This window comes from Dermacentor albipictus, chromosome 3, assembly GCF_038994185.2.
Source record: "Dermacentor albipictus isolate Rhodes 1998 colony chromosome 3, USDA_Dalb.pri_finalv2, whole genome shotgun sequence".
Taxonomy (NCBI): Eukaryota; Metazoa; Arthropoda; class Arachnida; order Ixodida; family Ixodidae; genus Dermacentor; species Dermacentor albipictus.
The window spans coordinates 147722343-147743883 of NC_091823.1; the positions used below are offsets into that span (position 1 = coordinate 147722343).

General features: G+C 44.8%; 1 protein-coding gene across 2 annotated transcripts in view; it reads left to right on the plus strand.

Moving 5' to 3' along the window:
* The first annotated feature begins 550 nt into the window (after positions 1–550).
* The window catches only part of LOC135896681 (uncharacterized), a 108278-nt gene continuing 87287 nt past the window's right edge, over positions 551–21541 (plus strand). Inside the window, exons 1-5 of one of the 2 annotated variants that reach the window (XM_065425166.2) lie at positions 551–612; positions 5727–5753; positions 7311–7337; positions 12645–12668; positions 16566–16581. In XM_065425166.2, coding sequence (XP_065281238.2) covers positions 609–612; positions 5727–5753; positions 7311–7337; positions 12645–12668; positions 16566–16581 — 98 coding nt within the window. In that variant the 5' untranslated portion in view covers positions 551–608. The remainder of the gene's footprint in view (positions 613–5726; positions 5754–7310; positions 7338–12644; positions 12669–16565; positions 16582–21541) is intronic. The other variant, XM_070536156.1, reaches the window with a different exon arrangement.

The following is a 21541-nucleotide window of genomic DNA, read 5'->3' on the forward strand; positions in this document are numbered from 1 at the left end:
TTCTTTTATCCTTGAGCAATAAAAGAAAATCACGAAATGCCTAATGTTGCTGCACTTATGGCAAAAATTTTATTTTGTGAATGCTTAATTCAGTGTCCTCTCCTGCAGAGAAATTAACATCTTAGCACTTGGTGATTAGCGCGCCGCAACAAAAATTTTATTACGCGAGGCTACTTGTTATGCACGTACCCGATACAAGTACGTTTTCTATCCCTGCAGTAATTCCGGGGCCTGTCATTAACGAGTACCGCTTGACTAGAATAATTTATTATTGCACCGGTTATTTCAGTAAGCGTAGTTCGTTGTGTGAGATAATAAGGCTGCAAAAAAAATTATTAATTTTTTTCTTCGTACCATACCTTGGGTATATATTATTTGTTGAGGTTGTGCATTGCTTCATTAAAATGATATGCGACTGAAATATTTTCCGCCAATGTGATTTCATGCGGGAGAAAATAAATCTTACACCTTACTTTTAAGGTGCCTTCGCTAGAACCGCTTAACTACGCTTCGTATTCTTTACCTTTGGCTGTTGGTAGAAGGAGAAGAGGACGAGTATAAACGGATCTCTTACTCTTCGCCGCCCTTAATCTTTTCTCAACGAACTCATGGGTGAGAGATCAACATTTTCCGTCACTTTGAAATTTCGCTGTTAGGTATGAGGTGCGGCGAGATTCACTGCATACGCTATTCAAATAAATGATAATGTGTGCCCCAACGCTGTCTAATGGGCTGCCACTTTTCGTACTGTGCTGACTCAAGATACGTACAATTGAGTATCATGAGAAATGGGCAGCTTCTAGACTCAGGAGTGCAGAACATTCTCTGAAGAATGCGATGATTGAAGTGCGCACCATCGAAGCACTAACGCGAGCTGCTGAACATCCGTAGGTGCTGTCGTGACCGTTGTAGTAGTTGGAAGCATGGCACAACAAAAGCTATAACCTATCGCAGTAGTTTATCCGCAATCGTGCTTTTACAGAGCGCACTTCCGTGCTTTTATGAACTAAAATCTGGACAAAACCCATGAATTTGGGTTTGAGAGTTTCCTAACGTTCCATACCCTTGTATAATTTTCGATACATCTTACGTAGTAGTCCAAATCCGATAGTCGGGTGCAAATTATCAGTGTAGCTGGACTAGAGCTTGAAAAAGCAAAACTGCTGAATGAGCTACCAAGGCTTTCCTGCAACGCTTCATTTACTCCCTTTACAAACTGGAAATGGCGTCCAAATTCTTAGCACTACGTCGGTTGGCACCTTAATATACAATTTAAGTCTTTACTACAAACTTAGTGTTAAGAAAATTTTAGTACTGTGGTGAACACGCACCGGTGTATGCATGGTCGATTGACACCTTTATTGCATGAGAGTACGAAACCCTACGTAACACTTTGGTATAACTTGCACGAACACCCGTGGTACGTTTTACTGCGTTCCCGTGGTGCTCAACATAGACAATGCGCCCTAGCCATCTTGTGAACAAACGTCATGTACCGAGGCTGCGCAACCATTTCCTAAGTTAGAATTATGCCACGATATCACGTTACGCACAGTGGCTGCTGGTCAAACTATCCGCGCCTGCCGCCACACGGCTGAGAAGGAAGATAGGTCAGGCGTGGCAAGAAGCTCCCTTCAGAGAGATGTCGCAGCAAATAGGACACTGCAAACGCTCAACTACCTTTGGAATTCTGAAGAGGTGATAAGGTTTAATTGAAGGAGAAGCTTTAGCCCGGGTAGCCCTATCTAAATACTTGTAAAAAGAAAATTCGATTTTCTCGGTAATCTCTGCAGCGAATTTGACGAGGTTTGTTGCACTCAAAACAAAAAACTTGAAAACTAGTGACTGTTTCTTTCAAATTTTCCATCTAGGACATCATTTTTATGAAAAATTGGCAAAAGTCAAAAATTTTCATAAAATAAAACTATCAAGTTTACAACTCTATCTCCGCAATGAAAAACAATGTTATAATTATGTGAATTGCATCTAATAGTACATTTAAATGGACAAAATTATTATGTTACACGTGAATCCCAATAAATCTAATAACATGGAAAGACAGCTATTGCCGAACCCTTGTACACAACGCACCAAATTCTCGTAAGATAAAAAATCACTTATTGAGTTCGTCCGCTTTCAATGATCTAATGGATGCCGTTTACAGAACCGCGATATTTATTTTTTCTTTGGCATTTGTTGGGCGTGTTGGTAAACTGAAAGCATATTTAGCACCAGCAAACAAAGACGGAAGGGAGACGACACAGTGCGGTGTCGGCTCCCTTCCCTCTTTGTTTGCTGTCCCTAAATATGATTTTTATTTTTGATGAAGACCTATTATTTTAAACTTCGTGCTTCTATTTTTTAAAACTTTGTGTTTTTGAAAATTGTTGGAGCAAAATTCGGGCCTTAAATCGAAATTGCCCTTCCAACAGCGACTATAATTTACCTTTCTCGCAACTGCAACAAATTTTATTAAAATCGGTCCAGGTGTTATCTCAGAAAAACGTTCGTGCTTTTAACATTTACTTGAATAGGCGGCGTTGGTCTTGGACCCGAGCTAAAGCTTTTCTCAAGAGCCACTCTGCCGTTGATGACTTTACCAGAACGCTAATACTGCGGCAGTGTTGTCGGTTTCACATGAAGCTATCACGGAACAGCATCCTTCGCCCTAACGTATAAGCCGCAATCTTTTGCTTCTGCACCAGCGTTTGAAGCAAGCGCACCAGAACCCCACCGCCATCTCTTGGTGCGGCCTGCATAGAGAGTGAGGGTGTGATGGAGGTAGCTGACGGTAACGCCATGGCGGGCAAACACTTGGGACAAGCATGCACAAAAACGATGCTGAGAGCTGTTTGCTACGCCAGTTCCCGCAGTTGCCGACAAAGGATTATTGCCAGCTACAAGTGGTGCGAATTCTAGGGCACCCTTAACAGAGTTTTGATTCATAAGCGCTCTTGGCGATTGGGCGGTCACCTTGTCTTGCACTATGCCCACCATTAGGATTGACTATAATTTGTTATTACGAACAATTGCAGAGTAAGAGCCTCTTGGCAATACAGGCCGTCATCTATAGGAAATAAACTTTAAAAAATGAATACCTATATAACAGCTGGATACTTTTGATTTTCAGCAACCTATGAACATTTGATGCATCTCCGGTAATCAAAACATGGCATGCCTTCTTTCAACTTTATCATTTCAGTGATGACAAATGGCCTCAACAGTTATCCTGAAATACTGTTAATTTGATTGTGATAAAGATAACGCCAGTGTGGTTTCTACTCGCGTGTAATTAGTAACAGAAATATTAGGATGGTTTTTTCCTATAGCCTCCTGAGACCCGAGATGTATTTTGGTGCACGGATTTTTCCCAAACTTCCAGAGTAAGTCAGTAGGGTTGAGAAGGGGAAAAGTGTTAAATATTTTTTCAACAGCCCTGGTAGTTTCAGCTCAGCGCGATGTCCAATATATTGGACACTGGGATGCTACCCGGTCTTTTTTCACCCAGCGCGCACGTAATGACGTACCGCAGATATTGCGCTCAAACTCGTGTGCAAAAATATTTTAATAACTCGAAAGGCAAAGTAGTGAATAAAGTACATAAAAGGAGCATTCCTCTGCTCAAAGAAAATTTTGCTCTTGTGTTCACTTCCTGTGGGCAATTTCAAAACACCTTTGTGTCCTTGGTAAAGCAGAAGATGAGCCGGCATTTGGTGCAAAAAAACTTTGTTTTCATGTCGCAGCCCTGTAGTCTGCAACGGGCAGCGTTTGCCGTGTGCCAACATTGACTAGTGGGTATTGCTCTTTCCTTGGGATTCTCGCGGAGACAGTCGAGCCTGCTTTGATGGCGGATGCCATTCGGCTTCATTCTCACTCCCCGTTTTATCCTGCTTCTTCCCGTGAGCCACGAGAGTCTCAGCTACAGATTGGCTGAACTGCATATATTTGAGTATTTCTTTCCACTGTTTCTTTAGGGAGCGTATGTCCCGCGTGTACTGCACCCAGGAGTTGATGAGGGCAATGTCGAAGAGGTGAAAGATGACTCTGATAGTCCCTTTGTTGACGCGTGCTTTTATCCTGTAGTAACTTTTCATTTGGTCTGTCTTGTCAACACCGCCCATGTCGACGTTGTACATGCGCACAATATCTGTTAGAGGGATATCGATATGTTTTTCCCTCACGAGACCACCTGCCACAGGTGTCTTGTGGGTCCAAGCCACGGCTTGAAAAAAAAAAGTATCGGCTTAATTCATCAGACACGTGAGGCCGGTCCCCTAAAGAAAAAAAGAGACGCAATTTTGTCCACAAGCCACTAAATGCCAACAGTACTCGTCTGCTGTTCATAACAAGGCCATCACAAAAACGCAGTACAAAAAACCGGGTTGAGTCCTCGTGTCCAACGTAATGGACACGCGAAATCAAAGGAAGCGTAAGATAAAGCAAGCGCGCGAACAGTTTAAATTCCGTATTCTGTGCGTACGGCGTTGTATTAACTTTAATATAAAATCAAAGATATGTCCTGAAAGCAGGTAGAAATACGAGAAACCCTGCTAGCTTCTCCGGCAGTTGCCGTAAACTGCCGCCCCGCAGAGTGCCGCCATTTTGTAACTGTTTCGGCGGGAATTTCAACAATGTATTTTCATTATTGCTGCATAGATGGCGCAAGCAGGTGTCCAATAAGTAGGACACCTTGGTTTTATGAGGATGAAAGCCTTGTCACAGGAATACTGTCTCATTTCTGAATGTCCAATATATTGGACAAATCCCCATAGCCGGGTCTCAGGAGGATAGAGCAGCACCAATTTCAGCACATGAGGACTGGGCGAACATGTCCTATCCGCAAATCTGACCCGCAGATTTGCTCCTAGCATTGAGCCCTGGCATTCCATTCAGTATTGTGTTTTGAAATAAATAGGACATCATTGTATTTTTGTCCAGTGCATGCAAGCGGCCAGTTGATTGCATCAAGTTTAATTGCATAAAAAATGATCGTTAACCAGTGGAACGCTGTTTGACATTTCCATGCATTGAGGTTTTTTGCAAGTGCAGTTTAAAATTTTTATGTCGCGAAGTTTCAATCCAACGCAGGAATGAACACTCCTCTTCTGATAGGAGCGTAGTGTATGATAAGTAACGGTTGGATGTACCTAAACCACTTATTATTCTATTTATCCGCTAATCCCTTGAAATGTCAGCTTTATGGCATATCCACTTCGTTCTGCACATTGGGCCCACATCCTAAGTAGTTCGTAAAATAGACTCGTGATGCTTTGGAATGATTGAATATTAAATTTTCAATAAAGGCGCTGCACTTCCTTTAAGTATAATCTCCTTTAATATCTAGTTCTCCGAATGCGCCGTGAAAGCAAGCCTAATTCATTTTCCAGCGTTTCAAGCTTAGAAGCATCGCTATAAAAATTTGAATTGCAAATAGAAAGATAGGTACTCCATCGTTCGTGATAACAACGTGTATCGTTACTTCATATATATCCCTGACTCGTGGCCATTTGATGAGGCGCCAGTGCCCACCAAGCCTCTCCAGTTCTTTGTGTGGGGTGGAAGAAGTGGTTCTGAACCTCCAGAGCATTAAAGTTCTTGGCATCCAGGTTAGACATTACGCACGGCCTGTGGTGAAATGTCATGTCCCGCGCCATGTCCAAGGAAAGTATGCCAGAGAGTATGATTGTCTTGGCATCTACTAACTCTTACTTCATTCTCAATTTCAGAGGAAAGCATCGCCCTATCTGACTTTGGTAGGTGTTCGCAAAAATAGCCATCATATTCACTCATTTATTAGGCCAAGGATTATTTATTATTAGGTTCTTGCATAATTTTGCCACCATGTTTTTGGGCTTTACATGATGGCACCTGCACAGTTGCACGTAGCTGTCATGAACGAAACGAGCCATTAAATGGTTCAGACAAGCCAAGCAAGTAAAGTGAACATACATGGCAAGGAACTCTCGTAAAGCACCTGAGCTCAGAAGTATAGTCCATTCTTACGATGGCTGTGAAATGCTGTTACGCTTCCAAATTATTTCCAGAGCGATCGCGCGGCTACATCCTACTCAAATAGCAGGAACGTAGCACGTAAAACAACACTCGGCCGTCTTCCATGACCAGTAGTGTAGAAAAAGAAAGAGTAAAATCTTTCAAGATGGCTTCATTTACAGTTATTTATTATTTTTTGTCGCCCTGTATTACTTCATCCACATTTTTTATGCTGCTACATTTTATAACAATAGTGCGGCAAATTGTAATTCATATATAACCACATAAATATTCCCGAATGAAGCAGCGCTTGGCAGGCAGCTAATACAGTCCCATGCCTTCGTAACCAACTCCATGGCAACTGCAAAATCTTTTGGTAAACTGGTCATTTCGTTTTAGAGTTCGCTCACCGTACTGCTCACAGTAGAGCAGGCTAAGAACATTCAGCAAGAGATAAGCTCTAATATAATGTCGAGAAAGATCAGTCAGATAAATCGCACATTTTTTTCTCTGCACTTTGTCCGAGAGAATGTGCGACTGTGAGAGGATCGTATTGCACCAAGGTTTATGACATGCTCCACGTTCGAAACGCGGGAGTAACGCAAGTTAAAACTGCACATCGTCAAATCCCAGTCGTCTTCCTCGCCATCAAAATTATTCGATCGCTTACAGGCCCTTGATCGATTCGTTGACGTTTGCGTCCTTTCTGGACCTAAATGGCATCGAAGACGCTGTCGATTGTCAGTTACTATATAAATTCGTCATCAACTGCGACGTATTCATCAGCCGTCACACCCGCTTGTGTGCAAAGCGGGCATACAAAGTGAGCGGTTCCTGGATCAGTGCAGGAGAGTTGCAATACTCGCTGACGTCGACACGCTATTCAAGTGCGTCGCTTGTGTAGCCGTTAGCGTTAACGCAAGCTCAGTGGCGGCTGCGGAGGGCAGTGGTGAGTCGCTATACATGGCGTTCGTTTTAAATCAAGAAATCAGCCGCCGGGGACGCGTGAATTCCTTCGTTGTACAGACGAATTACTTGTTGGGGTGTTCCTTGTAGAGGCGTTTGACTGTATTGCCACACACACATGACTCACCTACCAACATGGCCGAGTAGAATATGAGCTGCACGACGTCACCGCCTGGCGCGCACCGTCCGTTCACGTCTCTGTGACACTGTGATCGGTACCGCGTAAAGGTAATCGTGCTTGCTTAACGACTTTTGGGAGATTATAAACTCTAGTCATCTAAAATGCACCTACTCGCCCAGCTCTAGCGTCTGCTGCGATTCATACTTTGTCCGTGTATTTGCATCCTTTACAGATCAAAGTGAAACTAGCAGCGTCTTCGGTAAGTGCTTCAGGCTGGATATATCTGCAACAATCTCTCAGCTTATGAGGCACTTTTGTATGCTCTACGAGTTTAGCATGGCTGCGATTGAAGAAAAACTTAAGCTGCGCGTGGCCTAATATTCAGACAAGAAAGGTGCCGTTGACTGTAGACTGTTTTGCAGATTGCGTTTCTTCACATTTGCGGAAACAAAAAACGCTTGTCATGCTATGTGCGCCGTGCCTGAGGGTGAAAGGAACACAACAATGGCTCAAGCTTACTTTGCCAACTTTTACGAAAGTTTCAGCTGATGGTGACCAGTTCGGCATGAGGTACACCGTCGCCTCGAAGATTTTAGCATTTGTTAGATAGCTTCAATCATGACGTGTCCACGGTGGGCGCGCACATACCATGAAAAACTTACATTATAAGAAATCCGTTTTAATCTAGATAAGTGAAGTAGCAAACAGGAAGCTACGATCGTATTGCACAATTTGATTTACGTTAATGATGCACGGAAACACGGACCAAAATTAGCCGACATTCGAGAAACATGAAAGAAAATGAAGTTTTTCGTCAAACTGGGATGAGTTTCAGAAAGTGGACGTGAAAGAGCGAAGAGGCACGCATTATGTGAATCAAAATCCCATTTCTACATCATCAAGTGAGATCAGCTTCTTAGGAAAGGCATACGAGGTGTGCGACGATACTTCGTTCAATTAAGGCAAGAAATGTGCCAAGGCCGCGCACAAAGGTGAAAAGTTCACGATACGCGCGGTGTTTCAAATTAGATGTTCGATGCACCGGTTTGACTCGCAGTATTCACTGTAGGAGCTGAAATTGGCACGCGACACCTGTGGAAAACCGAAATTTGTTGGCATAACCCTCTATCGGACCACGAGAATAACTTACGGAGGGAGTCAGTGACGAGGAAATCAAAGTATATAATTAGTATACCGACATGCGAAACTGGAACTGTGACACTGACATTTACATTTTCTCCGATGCATGCGCTCTAAGATGTAGCGCCAGCGATATCGTCGCAATCACCCTAGAAAGAAGACGAGACCAGGCGATGCCACGAGTGGCGCGGGAGCTCTGCTGGCGCCGGGGACCGAACAAACAAGCAAAAAATACATTTGAGATTGACCTCTATAGTACTGTAACAACGTCTCGTTGCCTTTCTCTCTCGTGTGCTCTGCAAGCATGAAGCCCACATGGCACTGTCATATGAACATGAGAACGGAGACTCGAGTTTGAGTATTGCAAATAGCCGGGTCGCCGTGATCAAGTCCGACCATTTCACAAAACTAGTGCGTTTGGGAGGGGCAGTGTGCGTGAGAGTCGGAAGATGCGTCTAATAATCTTAAAAGAGAAATTCACGAGATACCGACGCTAGAATCATGCTTCACTCGAAGACAAATGCCAACAGTATCGATGCAATCGTTGAGCACAAACTCAACAAACTAAGGAAAACTTCTGTGTAAATACAGTGAAGGTACGTTAGCGGTAATTAAAAGCCGGTTGATCAATTAACTATGGGACTTGTCGCTGCCGAAAAAGCTTTATCTTTGAAACTAACTTCAACCAGAGCGACCAAAACAAGCAGACGCATAGAGACATACCACAGGTGCAGTGATCAAAGAGTGATTTTGGTTGTGCGCATTGTGATAACAGAGGCGAGAGCTATGGAGTAGAAACGAACAATTTCGTAAAAATCTGGGTAACTAGAAACCAGTGGGACCAGATGTTTTTTCCTGGATATAAAAGGGAAATCGACAAAAAGTGGGGCGTGCAAGTGAAAGCGAAGCTAGTTTTCTCACCAAACAGGACACTGCCAGGCAGTGTAGTATCCCGAAGGTAGAGCTAGGTAATTTGTTCGAAAGGTTATTATGTGGCGCGTATTGCATCTTGAAGTGTTGCAGACATAAATAACATAAGTTGAAGGTGTCCCGAGCGATGACCATTGACGTACATTTGCGAAGATCAAGGCACTTCTACTCGTGCAATAGATTTTTCAGGTGCAAAGGGAAACCTCCGGGAAAATCTCATTAAGTATGAGATGGTGACCTTGCGAAAGTTCGGAAACTACGGAAAAAGTGACTCAACGTTAGTGGTAAAGATGGCACATCAAGTACCCTATGAAGCAACAATAAAGACTGCGACAGGAAGAAAATAAATAAAAAGGCCTACTGAATCATTCCGACATTGTTTTACTTGAAAATAGACACCCAGGAGGCACCGAGATATAAGTTTTGCCTGACAGAGACCAAATCTGGAAAGCAAGCAAATAGCTACGAGCGTTCACTACATAGCAACATACTGGTCCCGACGAAGGCGACGATGAATTGACACTTCTGCAAGCCAACAGATAGTGGCAGCATGTCACTAAACTTGAGGTTATATATATCTACAGCTAGAGTGGTAACCGACGCCTTTCGAGTAAAACACAACGAAATAAAATTATGTCTCTACTTAGCACCGCTCGCTCCCCAAGATGATTGTGACGTTGAGACAGCGGCGCGCGCATACTTCCCGGTGGACCCGGGATGAAAGCGACCTTTCTAAAGCTCATATTTTAAGGACTTCTCGTTTCATGCAGAAGGTGACGCGCTCACGTACGCTAAACACACCTCAAGTTACCGTCAAGATACTGTCAAAGTGGATATAATACTAAAAAGAAAGGCGCGACCGATGATGCGATGCGCCTGTCAGCGCAGTAGCACAATGCTCTAAACGTTAGGCCACGGTCACCCGCATGCTTCTATGGTGCCAAAGGTGCTATTTGAAACGTATGCCGCATTCATCATGTGGATGTTTGTAGCATTCTTCCCTATTTGCAGCAAGCACTTTGAGACGCTGTTTTAGACTACGTTGCCTTTGGGATGGGCCGAAATGTTCGCTCTGATACCTGCAAAGTAAGTAAAGCTCGCCTACATAGCTATCGTAATGAAATATCTTGTAAATACTCCCCTGCGTTATTACTGCTTTATTCGAACAACATTTTGGCGCATAGAACTTACACCTGACAACCACGACACCGGGCAAAAAGTTCCCTTGGAGGCATAGAAACATGGTTGAGCCACTGGAAGGGCGCGCTGTGGCACCGGGAACATATATCAGGGACAAGTTGGAGAAAAGCAGGCAGAAAGAAGACTACCAACAGCGATCATTAGACCCCTGCTTTACTTACGACCGTCATGTTGTAAGGTTATAACCGTCATAGCTTCTCAGTAACATCACTAGCAACACTTGCAAATAGCATATCTGTTAAATTTATTCTGCTTATTCTTTGATTCTGCGTACCATCATCCTTTTTCTAAAAGCTGGCGTTTAAATAGAAGCGACGATGGCCATTTCATGCCTGAACTGTATTTTCGCTCTCACGTTTAGCATCACTTCGAAATCTAGCCAACGCCATTCTACTCACAGGCAAACAGGCTTGGGTCTACTATATATTCATCATAAGGCAGTGCTCCCCTGCCACTAGTATACGAATTAGTGAACTTCAGTACGCGCCACGGCTCCATCTTCAACAAGGAACTTTTATCCAGAAGACGACCTGATGTAAGCAGAACCGTCCAGCAGAAGTGTCAAAAAAAAAAGACCCGCGACAGGGGAGTCCGGTTGCCGCATGACTCGTTTGTCGCCGTTTGCCTGCACCACCGCGCCAGGCATATCGGAGGTCCCGCGCAGGCTTGGTGGCGGCGCTGCCAGTTGGCGCCTAGTGTTCTCGGGGAAGAAGCGAAAGAGGAGTCACGCCGCAGTGTACGCGTCATGCACAATTCGTTTCAGCGCTGGCAATACCTTGTGCCGCTATGTTCGTTCAATGCTGAACGAACTGCCGTCGACAGTCATCGTAACATGGGACCTCCTGAACTTTTTTATTTGTCGTCGCATGTTCATGATGACGAAGGTTTCCAAACTATGGTACATAAACAGGACGCGGGCTTGGCCAGTAAGCGGGCGGTATGTTTAAAATAAACGAGATGAAATGCAGAAATTTTAATTGTAAAGTGAGAGTTGTTGCAAAGCGTAGCAAGGATGAATAGGGTCACATGCGCCAGTTTTCTTTACGTCATAGATGCAGGAAGGAAGTGGGCAAATTTATAGCATTTCATTGACAGCTTTGCTAAAGCTTCACTTCACAACGATTCCAAATTGTGCGTTGGATCTGAAAAATTTATTTGACGGGTTATATTTTATGTTTGGTGTAACAACAAAATACAGAAAGACAGGGGCGTGGATTAGAGGGCGAATGGGTGTAGCAAATATTTTACTTGATATTAAGAGGGAAAGCTGAAGCTGCCCAGGTCACGTAGTGCATAGGGCGGAGAACCGGCCGATGGTTTATTAGAGTAACAAAATGGGTGCCAAGGGAAGGCAAGCTCAGCCTAGGCCGGCAGATAATTAGTTGGTATGAAGAAATTCGGAAATTTGTCCGCGTATAACTTTGAGTCTGCTAGCGCAAGTCAGGAATTAGAGAAATCGCTGGCGGAGACTTTTTTCCTTCAACGGACATAAATATTGGCTGCCGATGACGATAATAATAATTCCTTGCACATTTACTCAATCAAATTTCATTTTAACCTTTACCAGTGTAAACCGACTGGTAACGAGGGAAAGGGAAGAGAGTCAAGGTGGCAGAGAAATTATCAGTGTGGTGGAAATCAGAAAATTTGCAGGCCGCATGGAACAGAACATTGGCATGTAAAGATTTCAAGCACAGCCTTTCACCATGAAGTAGAGCTTAACATGATGATGGTGATTTTTTGATACCAAAGTATTTAAGCTGCGCCGACCCTAGCTGATGCAATCGCACGGCTAGTGTACCAAGACGGTATGCATTTGTGGTATCGTGGCTTACTTAGAACATAAATTTCTTTCTTGGTTGCTGAATAATTTTTGGCAAATTTATTACACCAAGCAGAAACAGAATACGGGCGAACATTCATGTACCATACGAGCATAACGAAAAATGTGTATTTGTTCCCGTTTTCACGCTAAGTCATCGCCATCTTAATTTTAATGCACGTTTCCTCGCCTGGTTTTCGAAAGACAGGTGTCGTACCGACCACCATATTGTAAATGACGCTATCTTTCTTGTTGCCTAGTGAACAGAATCTAAGTATTCGCTTCCTGGTGTTATCATCAAAAGTACTTGTAACCTACCTGGTATCCTGTTTGCGCATAATCATAAAACTTCATTTCTACGTAGCCGCAGATCGGCCATACTATATCTCCCTCACAGTTCTTGTAGTAGTCAAATGAAACTCGAATGAGAAAGTGTTCATTGACGATATTTCTTTTTCCTCTCACCTCCGACAGATAAGTCGCTCGGCTCCGAACAAGGTGAGTGCACTGTAACTTTTTAAGCTAAACAAAATTATATCAACTACATTTCCTAAAATTGTCATCAACTTGCGTGCAAGCTCTAAATTCAAATTACTGTGTTGTTTTCATCGCGAACATGAAGAACGAATAGTAGTCAAAGCGGAGGCACCAGATTCTAAAATGCAAATAACAACTACCAAGTGTTTGTCGCAACGGTTACTTCCCTTGCATTTGAACTTACCTCCCGGACAATCCGTCTTTGAATGAGAACTTTGGGCAATAAGGTGCAACATAAAACATTTGTTGTTATGTGTCAAAGCCACGCCCGCGAAAGAACAATGAACTTACGTCATGACTCCGAAACCAGCTGTCGCTTCGATAGCGGTGCAGTCATCCGCTTATGAATGTTAAATTTTCAAAGATGCTTCATCGCGGGCACATTTACTCATTTGATAAAGCGTTTTCAGCAATATCATTCGCATTCCGCTAACTGGAAGCCGCTCTGCACCGCTATCAGCTATGCGAAGGTATCCTTGCTTAGCTGGCGTCAGCTTCGATGATGCGTCACAGTAGCGAAGTGCACGATAATTTCGTAATGTATGCCTGCCAAAGTTCTTGACACTCAGTGCTTTGTATACTACTGCGCCAAGAGCTCAAGGAGGATCGGAAAGACAAAGAAAATTTACGACCGAGGAGGGCAGATGGAAGAGCCAGTCAGAAAACACGATTGATCATTTCAAAAGCTAAAGTACAAAGCCTTGTGCCTAGGTGACTTTGTGAAACGTGTGGCTATAAATTATTACAAATCATTTAGGTACCTCGTTTTATTTGCGTAATTTCTTGACTGGTACTAACCGGCTAAAGCGTTGCAACACGACAGCTCAAAGCCCGACACATAGCCGTGGGTGCCCGTGTTCCCATGGAGAAATATATATTCACCCCATCCAAGAAAATGTGCGCAAGGTACAGGCCGTTGTTTAGTTATTTAAAAGGGGTTCACATATGCAGGTTTATGCTGAAATGAAACAGCAAAACGTATGTCGAATTTTTTTTCAGGAATATGCTGTTCACCAAAACGTTACCATATTTACCAGGGAGTTAAGGCGATGATCAGCATGCAGGTTCGCGCAAGCAGCCGGACGAACTTCAGTGTACCTGCCGTCCCAGCATTCTTAGGTTTTTTCTTATTTCCGTCAATTTTGTCTGTCGCTGCGACAAAAGCCAGAATAGGGTATGTGGAGGGTTCAGAGGAATTCCGAATGGGGCCCTTGTAGTGTTCGCGCTGTAAACATTGCGGTCGAATAACTGAGCAAGTTCACTGATGGAAGCGCGGAAACTCAAATGCACACACACGCACATAAACGTGTACACGCAGGCACACAAACAATAAACACGCACAGAACACACACGCAGTTTCAGGTGCACGTAAACACGACATACAGACAAACGCACGCACACCAACATTTACACGCAAGCGCACATAGGATACACACACGCACGCACACGCACGCACACAGACGTGTACACTCAGGCAAACATACAACACACACACAAACACTTACACAAGCCCAGGTGCACAACACACACAAGAAGGCACACAAACAAGGCATATGCACAGAACATACACACGCATTTTCACGTGGTCATACACGCAACACACGCTAAAAGGCACACACACGCACGCACACGAACATGTACACGTAGGCACACATAGAACACACACACACGCAAACAATACACACCCGCGCACACATAAACATATGCACGCAGGTACACATAGAACACACGCACACTCACACACGCACACAACGCACACAGGCGCGTAAACGAACATGAACACGCAGGCACACATAGAATACACACACACGCGAACACGCGCCATTGCACACTAACACACACGCACGGACACTGACATGTACACGCAGTCACACATAGAACACACACACCCGTGCACACATTCTCGCGCAAACTACACACAAAAACGCATCAGAATATGTATACTCAGGCCCACAAGCACAAATTCACAGAACACATGCATTTTCACGCGCATGTACATATAACACACACACATAAACGCAGGCACACAAACATGTACACGCAGGCACACACACACACACACGCAGAAAAACATGTACAAGCAGGCGCACATAGAACATGCACGCAAACACGCACACGCACACAACACAAGCACGCACACAGACGTGTACACACAGGCACACATAGGACACACATACACCCACATGCCCACGCACACAATGCACACACGCACGCACACAAACATGCACTTGCAGGCACACATAGAACACACACACGCACTCACGTCCACGCTCAGAACACACACAATCATGTGCACGCATGCGCACATAGAAGACACAGACTCACACACGTCCACGCGCACAAAACACACACGCATGCGCACATAGAACATACACGCACACAACGCACGCATTCACACACACATGTACACGAAGGCACACATAAAACGCACACACACCCACGCACACAATACACATACGCAGGCACACAAAGAACACACCAGCGCACACACGTCCACGCACACAATACACACACGCACGCAAACAAACATGCACACGCAAGCGCACATCCATGTACAAGGTCATGTACACGCAGCGCGCACGCACTCACACCAACAAGCGCACGCAGGCGCATACGCACGCACACAAACAAGTAAACGTAGGCGCACATAAAATAGACACACTAACACACGCCCACGCACACAACACACACGCGCGCACACAAACATGTACACGCAGGCACATATAGAACACACACACGCACGCACGCAAACATGTACATGCAGGCACACGAGCACACGTGCACAAAACACACATCGCGCATTTTCACACGCACATACACACAATACACACACAAACGCACGCACACAAACAAGTACATGCAGGCACACATAGAACACACACGCACACGAACACACGCCCACGCACACGACACACATGCATACGCACACAAACATGTAAACGCAGGCACACATAGAACACACACGCACACAAACACACGCCCACGCATACGATACACATGCACACGCACACAACCATGTACACGCAGGCACACATAGAACACAGACAGGTGCACACACGCCCACGCACACAACACACACACCGAGGCAAACAAACATGTTTACGAAGGCACACATAGAACCCATTCACGCACACACACACAAGCACACAGTACACACACGTACGCACACAAACATGTAAACGCAGGCACACATAGAACATACACGCATACAACAAACACACACGCACGTATACAAACATGTACACGCAGGCGCGCATAGAACACACAGACACACACACGCCCACGCACACAACAGACACACGCACTCGCACAGACGAGACATACGCACACACGCCCACGCACGTTCACGGGCACATACAACACAACACACCAACACGTGCACACGCGCATGCGCAACACAGACTCACACACGCAAAAGCATGTACACAAATATGTACACGCAGGCACCCTTAGAACATACACAGACAGGCACACACAAAACAAATTATCTGGCAATATTACGCCACAAAATGTAATGTTCGTCCTATTTGCCGGTAAGCCAGTCTCACGCAGCTCTTGCTTGTGCCCAATGTACCACAATTGAAAAACATTCGAATAACTGCTTGTAAGTAAGCGTGCCGGGAGCGTTGACGTCGGAGCTATGCGACGGGGGAAGTTTAGGTTGCTCCTTGTTGGAGGGATGAAGCAGCAGCTTTTACCGGGTAGTTCTGCGATTGATTTGTTCCTGTCAAAGTCGTGTGAATATGTTTTCAAGCAGCCACGTTTTCTTCTGAATTTTGCCAGTTAAGCAAATATCTCCAAAGATGAACCTCGGATTGGACAAAATTTAGAGAGATTTATTAGTGCCGCTTTCTGCAGGTACCGAACAGAACCAGTAAGTATATAGCTCTGGCCAATATTCCTTGCCATGCTTCTCACCCATTTCTGTGCCCTGTCTATATACCCGCTGTACCCACGCGTAGTGCTTTCGCGAGTCGCTCGGCTGTTGTCTTCTCTTGAGCTTTTCGCCAACTTCAAAATTGACGCTTCATTCATAGCCTTGAAACCGATAAGTAAAACATAACTAAAGAAAGCGCCCCGTACGTAGTCTAACCAGCAAACTGCTGCTGAGCTTAGCCGTATAGCACTAAAATGGAAATAGCCGTATTACCTCGCTTTTTGATGCTAGGACCACGCATATTTCCAATTAAAGTCCAAAATCGAGAAAACGGGCGCACAGATGGAATAGCACACTGTGGTATAAAGTTTGTAAACATGGATAAGGTGTCTCAGAAAGGCTGGCCAACGTTTCGATAGGAGGACCTATCTTCGTCGAAGTCGGCCTCGTCATCCTCGGCATCTTAGTTTTAAAGGGTCCGTGCAATGACAACACTTGTTTTCGGCTTCAGTGGCGGCTGGTTATAAAGGGAGAGACTGCGTGGGTAATGAACACTGTCACCCGACATTGTGAGCGCCGTTCCCAAGATGAGGGGACAAGAGCGGGGGAGTCGGAAGGCGGGGAGATAAGAAAAGAAAGAAAAGCAGAGAGAGAAAAAACGAAAGGGGATACCAAGAGGGGAAAATGAGGGGGAGAAAGAACAAGAAAAAAAAGAAGGTGGCATCGGAGGGCGTTGGGGAAGCGAGATGTTAGGGAGCATTCAGAGGTGTCGTTGGCGGCATGTTTCTGCGGCATTACAAGAGCCGGTTAGGCGGTCAGTGCGCGAGTAGCACAACAGGCAATAAAAAAACCTTAGTTGAAAGCGTGACTTTAGTAGCATAGCAGCAATTCATCGTGTAATTTTGAAGTAGTTAAGATGGCGACAAGGAGTCTGGGATGCAATGTATGGCGTATCTCGAAGGCAGCGGCACGGTCTTTCAAGAGCCGTTAGCCCGAGCAGCTTAACGTAGGTCTCGTTACAGCAGCATACACAAATGGCGATACCCTCTGTGGCTCAGGCACCGAAAAAGTTACAATGACGTCTGGGACTTCTGAATGTGTTGGTGAGGGTGTTTCAAAGCACATATAATAGAAAACAGACCCAAAAAAATAGCAGGGGGAAACAGAAACCGTAATAATAAATAGAAGGGTGACGTGCGCAGGAGCGGTCGTTGGCCGGTGTACATGGGAAAATGGGGTGGTACAGTTGATATAAACGTAAAAACATGAAAGAACATAGTAAATTGAGTAGTAGACCGGAAAAAATTTTCGAAATGGAGGAATAGGTGTGATTAAGAATTAAGGTTAGCTGATGGCACGATGTGTTTTGTGCCTTGGTTGATGATATGAGAATTTCAGATTGAAGTTAGCGCTTTTAAAGATTCGAAGATGCCACGTGCCAAATTAATTCCCGTTGGGTGTGGGTAGTTAAACTTGCGTATGAGGTATCGTTCCGTATATTTGCTTTCGTGAGGTGAACGGAAATTTGTTTGTAGTATATAGAGCCTTGCTTTGTCAAATATGTGACCATGTTCATTAATGTGGCTGGATATTGCTTTAGGTAAATTGTGTTTTGTGTCCGCTCGGTGATCTTTGAATCTTGTCTGAATTTGTTGTCCAGTCTCACCTATGTATAGTTTGCTACAGGTGGCACATCCTAGACAGTAGACTACGTTGCTTGATGTGCAAGTGAAAGTCGAAGTTACCCTTGTGCGTAATTCGACGCTGTACTTCTTACTGCACTAGTAAATTGAATATGTTTGCATGTAGAGCACCTAGGGTGGCCACACGGACCGGTTCCCAGATTCATCTTTGTTCTTAATTTGGCATGCACAAGAATATCTTTAAAATTAGTTTCGCATCTGTAGGCTACTCTGGGCCGGGTGGGGAGAAAATCTTTCTGGTTTCTGGTTGCTGGTGAGAATTGGGTACTATTTACTGGACATGTTTCTCACGTATAGAGGTGCGTTTGGGGGTAAGAAGAGCCGCTCCTGTTTTTGTTATCCTCGGGCGGGGCTTGAGGACCTTGGCTCAATCAAGTTTGGTTGCAGGGGTGTAGGCTTTTTGAAGGTCACTGTTTGGGTGGTTCCTGTTTGATAGTGTTTCTTCAAGGTGATCGAGTCTATCTATGTAGTCTTGGTTTTCAACGCAAATGCGACTCACTCGTGTGGCTTGGGCTTTAAAGATGCCGTGTTTGCAATGTCTGGGATGGTGACTGGTATATTCTAGGTACTGTTGTTTGTCGAAAGGCTTCCTATACGGCGTTGTCTTTAGCGCCCCATCGTCAATGTATAAGGTTGTGTCCAGAAAGTTTATGCTCTCAGTTGAGGATTCTGATGTGAATTTTATTGTTGGAATAAAAGAGTTTAGAAATGTTACATATTTATCTAGGCTTTCCCGACCATGTCCCCATATTATGAAGATGACATCGAGGTACCGCAGGTATGTGTGGGGCTTGTCAGTGCAGCGCGATAGGAAATCTGTTTCTGGAATCTCCATAAATATGTACATATTTGTGGTAATTCTAGAAACAGATTTCCTATCGTGCTGCACTGGCAAGCCCCTTACAAACCTACGATACATCGATGTCATATTCATAATATGGGGACATGGTCAGGACAGCCTAGGTAAATATATACCATACTTGCTAATTTAGTTTGCAACAAGTTTATACGGCTGATAGAACTACAGTCCTTGCTTCGTATGACTGTCTACTAATTTGCTATCGCAATCGTTGCTTCGGGTTTCGGATGGAAGTGCGACTTTTAAAGCGAAGCATTCGTTGCCTCTTCCTCTGACTTTGCCACTACTGCTGTTGATGTCTAGCACACCGGGTAGGGGGTGCTGTAGAGCGTGTGTATGCAAGACAGGAGCGCGGAAGAGAGGAAAGGTGACGTTAGAAACTCGTTTGTACTTTGTACTGCGCAGGATGTACACAATGCCTTCTGGAGCTCCCTGGGCGTTTCCAGATTAACTTTATGACAGTTACCATTATCTATGACCCCACTGCAAGAGCATTGCAGAAATTACCGCAGTTACCTTTCCACTAGCATGCAATTACAGAGGGAAGCTAGATAGAATGGTAGAGAGGAAGGGGGAGGAGGCACAGAATGGGTAGAACCAATGCAGTCAGGAAACAAGTGAATGATAGCCTAGCCACTCTTGGTTCGCAGTTCCCATAGGGGGGGGGGGGGGGGGGGGGTTCTGGGACAATGTGACGTGAGAAGGCCAGGAATCACTACTATATAGACACGACAGCAGTTGTGGGCAAACTACATAAACTGAAGTTAAAGATGGTAGGTAGGTTACATTTCTGCTATTTTTGAAAAATAAGCACCATGCGCATTTGCCAAGCGGGCAACTTACACAGAGTGGGCAAATGCAGAGCCGCAAAAAAGCGCACCGTTAGATCGAGGCGACACGAGAGGAGCACTCTCACGTCAAATAGACACCTTTGTGCCCGCCGCGGTGGCATCTCGGCTCTGCCATCGCTCGAGGTCGCGTGTTTGATCCCAACCACTGCTGCCGCATTCCGATTTGGGTGACAAAAAAAAAGCTCGTGCGCTTACGTTTAGAGACACGTTAAGGAACACCACGGTGTCAAAATTGATCCGGAGTCCGCTACGACGGCGTGCCTCGTTATCGCATTGGGGTTTGGCACGCACAGCTCCATAATTCAATTAAAGTTTATTGCTACCGCCACGACGCGATGTGCCATGCGAGGCAATGAATATGTTCGACCCTCTCAGAGCTGATGAAGTATGGCGCACAACAACGCGTCAACTAAACGCCTCGCCCTGTGTGTTCTGTCTTCTACGCACACAAACAGCAGTGGTGCGCGTAAGGTAACGTTTGACATCAAGTCACCACTTTCCTTTTGGACTAAACGTTGAAGGAATTAAATATTCGCCATCAAAATCGTCGCTCATTATAGCCAATGAAAGCAAACAGCAAAAAAAGCTTCACCTACATCAATTTCCAGAGTGCGTGAGATCCGCATAATTTTGATTCTAGTTCAATGGGCATCATCGATTGTTCATCCCAGACTGTCCAGGAGTGCCCAAGACGCTGGATGATGAACGCTTATTCGCTCAAAGCACCACCTCGGCAATTGTGTGACTGTCTGGGAAGGATAACTGAAGAGGCGTACTGTACTTGCATCCACATAGTTTAGAAATACCAGGTGTTTCTGTGAAGGCTTCAGCCAATTCCAAGGCTACGTCCACACTTGGGAAACCGCAAGAGGGCGAAAAAGCCAAAGCGGCCGGACAATCTTTTCCGCGCATGTACAAGATGTTCACATGTTTCGCCACTGCAGCAGAAACCACTGCCGGTTTCACCCACATCCATCTAGTTTGCGTACTTTGTCCGCGTGGTGGTGCTGTTCATTACACTATTTCATGACATGCGCTCATTCATTGACCCATCAGTTACTACAAGCTATTGTTTTGCGCAACTGCGCGTATCATTTTTAACTTTCGTCTAGCATGGAAAATAAACAAGACATATTTTCGATAGATTTATTTAACTGCTGCCCCTAAATATAGACAATGAACAACGGAAGTGTTAAAATTTACGACCGGATGTTCACATGCTAGTGCAGCTTCCGGCGAAGCGGAGAGCGGTTCCGCTTCGCCGTGGCGAAAAGATCGGTCCGAGACCGATTTTTTCGCCGCCTTGTTTTCCGCCCGTTTTCCAGCCTAGGCGGGCGGATTTTGTCAAGTTTTTTCCGCTTCCAACTGCTCCGAGACCAAGTGTGAACGTAGCCTAAAGATCATCTGAGGCTGATAGCACATTTTGAACCATTAGGCTGGATTCCTGAAAAGGGAAAAGGGGGACATTATGTGCACAAAAGTCGAAATGTATAGCTGCCAATTTACAAAAGTTCACTAATTACACTTACAACTAATGGCCTAGC